This window comes from Grammomys surdaster, unplaced genomic scaffold, assembly GCF_004785775.1.
Source record: "Grammomys surdaster isolate TR1022 unplaced genomic scaffold, NIH_TR_1.0 252, whole genome shotgun sequence".
Classification (NCBI taxonomy): Eukaryota; Metazoa; Chordata; class Mammalia; order Rodentia; family Muridae; genus Grammomys; species Grammomys surdaster.
Window position 1 is genome coordinate 161,519 of NW_021604693.1, and position 8,186 is coordinate 169,704.

General features: G+C 40.8%; 1 protein-coding gene across 1 annotated transcript; it reads left to right on the forward strand.

The window, feature by feature from the left end:
• The first annotated feature begins 2,689 nt into the window (after positions 1 to 2,689).
• LOC114627350 (leukocyte immunoglobulin-like receptor subfamily A member 2) lies at positions 2,690 to 7,032 on the forward strand. Its single transcript, XM_028775104.1, has 4 exons — positions 2,690 to 2,788; positions 3,032 to 3,067; positions 4,009 to 4,293; positions 6,731 to 7,032. Exons 1-4 carry the CDS (start codon positions 2,758 to 2,760, stop codon positions 7,030 to 7,032), a joined length of 654 nt encoding a protein of 217 aa, XP_028630937.1. The 5' UTR covers positions 2,690 to 2,757.
• The last annotated feature ends 1,154 nt before the right edge of the window (positions 7,033 to 8,186 follow it).

Genomic DNA, 8,186 nt, shown 5'->3' on the forward strand with positions numbered 1-8,186 from the left:
AACTTAAAGAAAAAAAAGCTCACATGATTATTTCATTAGATGCAGAAAAAGCCTTTGACAAAATAAAAGACCCATTCACATTAAAAGTATTGGACAGATTAGGAATTCAAGGTGCATACCTAAATATAATAAAAGCAGTATATAGCAAACCAATAGCCAACATCAAACTAAATGGGGAGAAACTCAAAGCAATCTCATTAAAATCGGGGACTAGACTAGGCTGCCCACTTTCTCCCTACCTATTCAATATAGTACTCAAAGTTCTAGCCAGAGCAATTAGACAGCAAAAAGAGATTAAACAGATAAAAATTGGGAAGGAGGAAGTCAAGTTATCACTATTTGATGACATGATAGTACACATGAGTGACTACCAAAATTTTACCAAAGAACTCCTACAGCTGATAAACAACTTCAGCAAAGTGGCTGGCTATAAAATTAACTCAAACAAATCAGTAGCGTTCCTCTACTCAAAGGATAAAAGGGATGAGAAAGAAATTAGGGAAACAACATCCTTCACAGTAGTCATAAATAATATAAAATACCTTGGTGTGAATCTAACCAAGCAAGTGAAATATCTACTGTATGACAAGAACTCTGAAGAAAGAAATTGAAGAAGATCTCAAAAGACGGAATGATCTCCCATGCTCATGGATTGGCAGGATTAATATGGTAAAAATGGTCATCTTACCAAAAGCAATCTACAGAGTCAATGCAATTCCCATCACAATTCCATCTTAATTCTTCATAGTGTTAGAAAGAGCAACTCTGGTTTAACTGGAGGTCAGCATGTAGAAGAATGCAAATTGATTCATTCTTATCTCATTGTATAAAGTTCAAGTTCAAGTGGATCAAAGACCTCCACATAAAACCAAATACACTGAAACTAATAGAAGAGAAGGCAGGGAAAAGCCTAGAACACATGGGCACAAGGGAAAAGTTCCTGAACAGAACACCAATGGCTTGTGCTCTAAGATCAAGAATCTACATATAGGACCTCATAAAAATGCAAAGCTTCTGTAAAGTGAAGGACACTGTAAATAGGACAAAATGGCAACCAACAGATTGAGAAAAGATCTTTACCAATCCTACATCTGATAGAGGGCTAATATCCAAAATATACAAAGTACTCAAGAAATTAGACTCTAGACAATCAAATAACCTGATTAAAAAAATGAAGTACAGAGCTAAACAAAGAATTTTCAACTAAGGAAACTCAAATGGTTGAAAAGCACCTAAATAAGTGTTCAACATCCTTACTCATCAGGGAAATGCAAATCAAAACAGCTCTGAGATTCCACCTCACATCAGTCAGAATGGCTAAGACCAAAAACTCAGGTGACAGCAGATGCTGGCAAGATGTGAAGAAAGAGGAACACTCCTGCATTGTTGGTGGGCTTGTGATCTGGTACAACCACTATGGAAAGCAGTCTGGCAGTTCCTCAGAAAGTTGAACATAGTATTACCTGAGGACCCAGCTATACCACTCCAGCTATACCACTCCTGGGAGTATACCCAAAAGATGCTTCAACATATAACAAATGGCATATGCTCCACTATGTTCATAGCAGCCTTATTTATAATAGCCAGAAGCTGGAAAGAACCCAGATGTCCTTCAACAGAGGAAGGGGTAGAGAAAATGTGGTACATTTATACAAGGGAGTGTTACTCAGCTATTAAAAAGAATGAATTAATGAAATTCTTAGGCAAATGGGTGGAACTGGAAAATATCATTCTGAGTGAGGTAATCAAATCACAAAAGAACACACACGGTATGCACTCACTGACAAGTGGATATTAGCCCAAAAGCTCACAATACCTAAGATACAACTCACAGACCACTCAAGCTCAAGAAGAAAGGAGACCAAAGTGTGGATGCTTTGGTCTGTCTTAGAAGAAGTAACAAAATACTCACAGGAGCAAGTGTGGAGACAAAGTGTGGAGCAGAGACTGGAGGAGGGACTGTCTGGCTCTATTGGACATATGTTCCTGACCCTCCTTTGCTTGCCTATTTCCCAGATGGAACAAGCTCCCTTGCCTCAAGTTTTTAGACCTTGTGGGACAGAGAATCAAAAGGAGAAATTATAATGACTCTTGTATTTTTCTTAAAGATGACCAGTTATTCGGTCTCAATCGTGTGCTGGTCTAGAAATCAATCCAATACTGTCGCCTGCTTTTAAGGTGAGTTATTTTTGTTTCTGTTATTTGCATTGTCAGCTGTAGGGACCTGGCTGTGTAGTTAGTTGGTCAGAAGAATTATTTAATGATACCATACACACACTACAGAAGCATTGCTCTGCATCTTTTCTGGCTTTCCACATCTGTATTCTAAGTTGTCCTCTTTCATGCCTGTTGATTTCCCATCTAGACTATTCTAACTGTTCCAGTAGATTTGTGGGGCATTTGGGATCCAAGCTTTCTGCTTTCATCCACTGTTTTCTCTCAAACATTACCCACAAGTGCACACATATATGTGAATGCCAGAGGATAGTATGCCCACACCCATAAACTATTTGAGAATTTAGAGCCAGAACAGGAAGTGTATAGAGAAACTCTTTCCTGGCCCAGAGCTGTGGTGTAGAATTGAGGAGTCAGAAGCAGGTTTTGTGCAAGAGTATGTCTCCTTCCTGTTTTGTTGTCATCATCCTTGACGGGTATTGTGGACACCAGTCTGCTCTGTCCCATGGGTGTGTCCCCCTGTGCAGAGTGTGCTGCCCGTTCTCTGTGCCTGTATGTGGTGATCTTGTAGGACTCACTGCCATGGGCCTTGGGTCTGTTCTTCTTGGATTTGGTAAGTATTACAGGGGTCAATATTCTTAGCCAGAGAGTAATGAATACAGACTCCCAGGTTTAAAACCAGGGTTGTTGTCACAAAATTCTTCCTCTATGAAGACCTGTCCTGATGGCTGCAAAAGGTTCATTCCTGACCTCAGCCTGCTCATCCTGTCCTGGTCTTTCTATCTGAGCTCTGGGTTGGGATCAGTGTATAACAGGACAGATTCTTTCAACAGGTCTTTTTTTCTTCCTGTTTCAGTGTGTTTAATGGAGCAGATGATCTGGGCACACTCTGGTGAGTCGGTTCTCTGTTTCAACCCTTGAATCTGACTTTGTCTGGGAGTATCATGGGAGGAGTTTGAGGAGGCATCTTGAGCAGACCCTGAGATGGTGTTTTCATTGGCAGCCACCTGTCTGCTTCCTTCATATTTAGTCCTTACTATTGTAGCCATGTTTCGGGTGTGAATTCTCTACCATGGGCCGCTAATGCTCATATGCCATCTGGCTCAGAGGGACATTCAGAAAATAATTCACACACACACACTTTCTTCTGAGGATATAGACATTTAATTTTGAATTTGTTTTCGTTTTGTTTCCATATCTTCTCATGTGGGCTCTGTCTGACTCTCTTATCGAGGCTTGCTCTTTGGAAGACACTTCATCCATGGAACAGAGTTGATGTAACTGCTGTCTAATGAGGAGGTAGCACAGAGGAGATTTACCTATATTTAGACACTCCCAGGTTTTGTGTGAGATTGGAGTGGTATATAATGATTGGTTTTTACAAGGAAGAAAGAGGCAAAGTAGACAGACATATGTCAGTGATTTAATGGAACCCCATGTTGACTGGCCCATGGAAGTGTCAAGGTTTAGTGATAATAATGTCAATTCTCAGGATTGATTCTTGGGCTGGCAGGAGACAAGGAAAGAATCTAGTAGATAGCACTAAGGTATGAGAGTAATTCTTATGTTGTTTGAAAACTGTAAAGATGATTAGGCCGATTTAAACATGCCAGAAATTCTGCTGCTTAATTTTCTTTCAACATGACATATGTTAGCGTCATCTGGGAAGATGGAATTTCAACAGAGCTATTGCTTCCACCACACTGCCCTGTGAGCACATCTGTGTGGCCATTTTCTTGATTCATGATTGATGTGGGAGCTACTCCATAGCTCCTTGGGAACCAGGCTCTCCTGACATCAGATGACTAGATTTCTTTTTCTCTCTTTCTGTAGAGCCATCTCAGCAGCCTTCTATCTGGGCAGTCCCAGGAACTGTTATTTCTACAGGCAGTGCTGTGACTATCTTCTGTAGGACCCCTCCAGGAGTGACCAAAGTACGTCTATGTAATTCTATACACCATGGAATCTGGTATGATCACACCCCACAGGGAGACCAGGAGGTTTTTGAGTTCAGTCTGGAGAATATGATGAACATCAATGCTGGGATTTACTCCTGTAAATACTTCAATGGATCTGAATGGTCAGGAATTGGTGACAAACTGGAGTTGGTAGTGACAGGTGAGTAATTGCTGTGAACACTGTTCTCCAGCCTTAATCTCTGTTGCCTACCTCAGTGAACTAACTACACATGCCCGTCACAGGCCCTGCCTGCATTTCTGCTCCTGTACATCCATCTCTCCTCTTCCTTTTCCTCTTCTGTCCTGTCCTGTTCTCTCTTCCCTTTTCCTCATCTCTTATTTTATCCTTTCCTTTTTAATTTCCAGTTTTTTCTACTTTTTTGAGACAGGATCTCAAATATCTTTCTGGTCTTCAACTTGATGTGTATCCCCACATAATCTTGAACTTCTCATCCTTCAACTTCTACTCTGTTAGTACCAGCATTATATCCTTGGACAGTCTCATCATTCATGTGGTGATGGACATAGAACCCAGGGCATTGCATATATTTGGCAAGAGCTCTACAAACTTAGATTCACACCCTGACCCTGTGTAGGTTAGTGATCCTCTTTGCTGACAGTGGCCTAGGCTCCCTTCAGGATGATGACTATGGTCCCTAGGTGATGGAGTTCCTGGGGAATGACAGCAGCTTCTGTAGCTACATAGAGCCTTCTATGGTGTGTTTCATTGAAAATAATAGGAGCATGCTTCCTGATATTTATAGATTGATGGATTTACTTTTGGTTTCATATTGTCTTCTGTTTTATAAGACTGTGCATTTATAAAAAAGGTTATTTTTATTTATTTTTTAAATCAAATCATAATTTTTACTTATTCACACAGGGGTTATAAACACAAAAAGGCAGGACATGGGGAAGGGGATGACACTGGAGTGTGGGTGTTCAGGGGGAATACAGATATCTTTCAGAACAAGGTATAGGCTGGGTGAAGGTTCAGGGGACAAGTCACTATGACTCTGCCTATGACTCACTTGTCCTTATCTAAGTTGGTATTGTCTGCCAAGGCTAAATATTTACAAGATCTATGATCAGGCTGGTAAATTTCCACAAAAGCTGCCTGTTTACAATAGCTTATAGCTATCTGTTTCAATGTTTTTCCACAGAGACCCAAGACTCGGTGTTAGTATACAAGTATGACAGGCCTATTGCTGATTTTAGGCCTATGGCTGATTTTAGGCCTTCAGTATATAAGCAGGGCTGCCCCTGACATCTCCTTCCTTCTCTAAGTATAGAAGGGCTGTGGCAATTCTAATCTTGTGAAGGGAGGGATAGAGGCTTGACCTCCAGTAATTGAAGGGGACTTTGTAATGGCTCCGGTCCCCCTGTTATTGTCCAGTGAGGCATGAGGGCCATACCCATCCCGATGTCTTTTTCCTGGAGAGGGGATACTTTTGACATCAACCCCTATGCAGTCAGGCTTGTCCCTCAGGGAACCCAGAGAGATATTTTAAACTTTTATTTATATTCCCTTGCAATGCTTAGCCTCACAGCCTAAGCAAGAATTCAGGTCACCAGTCAGAGGGGGTTCTTGGTGGTCCCTCTCTGTTTGGTCTAGGGGCAGAAGTCCCCTCTTTTAGGTTGGGTGGAGATAGGTTTTGGGAACACCCTGGATAGAGTAACAACCTCATCTTGAGTCTCGTGGTCCTCCATAGCTAACTCATGATAATGTATCTGAATAGGTTTTACTACCAAGTTATTAATCTGTTGTTTCACAAAGTTAGTCAGCCTATTTAAGGCTCAGGGTCCAAAAGAAATAAACAAAAATAACCCAATTAATGGTCTCAAGATGGGAGGAAGTAGGGTTGACAACCATGGAGAGCTGAGAGCCAATTCTTGTACCAGCTCTCATCTTTGTCTTTCTCTCTGTCTTTTCTCAGGGCCTTCTCTGACCTTTTTCAATGCTCTCTTTATCCATCCCTGTCTTGTCTATGTAAAGGCAACATTCTTCTTTAAGGGATGTACACAGTCAAGAGCTGTACACAGTCTCTTCTATCGTAAAAGAGTAAATCAACTCCAATAAATCCTTTGAAATTTTTGGAGGTTTCTTCAGACCGAGAAATGAGAGATTTCTTCAGATTAGTGATGCCAATCTCTAGCTGTTTGATGTTCTTGTCAATGGCCCATCGAAGGTCTGAGTAATATAACTTCAGAGGCCAGCATCTGGATTAGAACTTCTAACAGCAGACATCACAGGTGATTCATTGTTACCTGAGATACTGCCTGGGTTAGAGCTCCTGGGAGGCCCTCTTCCTCTGGGTTTTGTGAGGTTGGGTACAGACCTGTTGCCTGGGATCTGTTCTGTGCTTGGGCCCAGACCAGAAGAGAGCAAGAGTGGTCATTTTATGGTCAATTTTAATTATGTTTTTAAAGGACAGGATCTTTTTGTAAATTTTTTTGGAGGGAGGGTGTCCCAGTCTCATGTGTAACTGTGCCTATATAGAGCAGGATGATTTTAAATTCACAGAGATCTTCCTGCCTCTGCTTCCTGAGGCATGTGCTACCATAAGGAGCTAATCACCGGGTCTTTTCACTTGCAGGTGTTTATAAGGAGAAGCCATCCCTTACTGTTGATTCACGACCTCAGGGATTCTCAGAAAGAAATGTGACTCTTGGTTGTTACGCACCTCCTTTCTTTGAGATCTTCATTCTCTGCAGAGATAGAAATGTGTCCTTTCCTCAGAACTGCTTACAACAGGACCACAACAAATTCCTCATCTCCCCTGTGAGCCCAGAGTACAACAGGACCTATAGATGTTTTGCCTCTTTCAAAAATAATTCCTATTTGTGGTCACTGCCCAGTGACCCTCTTGAGACTCCAGTCCCAGGTAAGAATGTCTGATACTTGGTCATTGTCTCTGTGCCTAGAGTGGTCCCAAGGGATGCCATGTGGGATATATCAAATCCACTTTATGTCTACTGTGTCCTGTCTGATACATAATGCACTCCTATTCTGACTGGAATTGCTTATTCGCATCTGGACTCTGAACATTTTCTACTCATCATGTGAAATGAGGGCAGATGCAGATACATTCTTTTCGAGAACAGATATTACCCATCATGATACATGATGTTCAACTCAGTTGTGGCTGTGTAAATTACTTCAGTGCATGCATATTCACGTGCTTGCACATGCACACACACATGCACATACATACACACTTTCCTAGCTAATAGTGATATTGAAAATGAAAGAGTCTATGCTAGTTTCTTCATTCAGGAAGTCTTGAATCTTTTCTCACAACATCTTTTGTGAGCACAGTGCTGTATCTAAACATCCCTGATGGACTCTGAACGTTTATTGTTCTATGTTTTGAGCAGGTACAAGTATACTCATCCTGGGAGTAACAGTCCTTACCTATCCATAGTAAGATGCATTCTGAAAGATGCTGTACCACTCTTTTCCTGTTACTCACCAACATTCCTTTTGAATTGTGTGTGTAACAAGTAGAGCAGTAGCCAATGGTGATAAAAAATTTGAAAGAACCAGGCGGTGGTGGTGCACGCCTTTAATCCCAGCACATGGGAGGCAGAAGCAGGTGGATTTCTGAGTTCGAGGCCAGCCTGGTCTACAGAGTGAGTTCCAGGACAGCCAGAACTACACAGAGAAACTCTGTCTCAAAAAACCAAAAAAAAAAAAAAAAAAACCTGAAAGAGTTTGTGCTAGTTTTTTCACTGAAGGTGACTTTCCAGAACTCAAATCATCTTCACCTTTCTTTTCTTTTTCTTTCCTTTCTTTTCTTCTTCCTTTTCTTTTGTAGATTATAATATATTTTCATTATTTCCTTCTCTCTTTTAAATATTTCCATATATACCTCCTCATTCTCTTTCAAATTTATGGCTTCTTTTTCCATTAATTGTTGTATATTTATATCTATTTACACATGTTACATATATCTCTATTGCTATCTCTTTGTGCCTGCCTATCACCCTATCTATCTATCATCTATATCTATCTATCTATCTATCTATCTATCTATCTATCTATCTATCTAT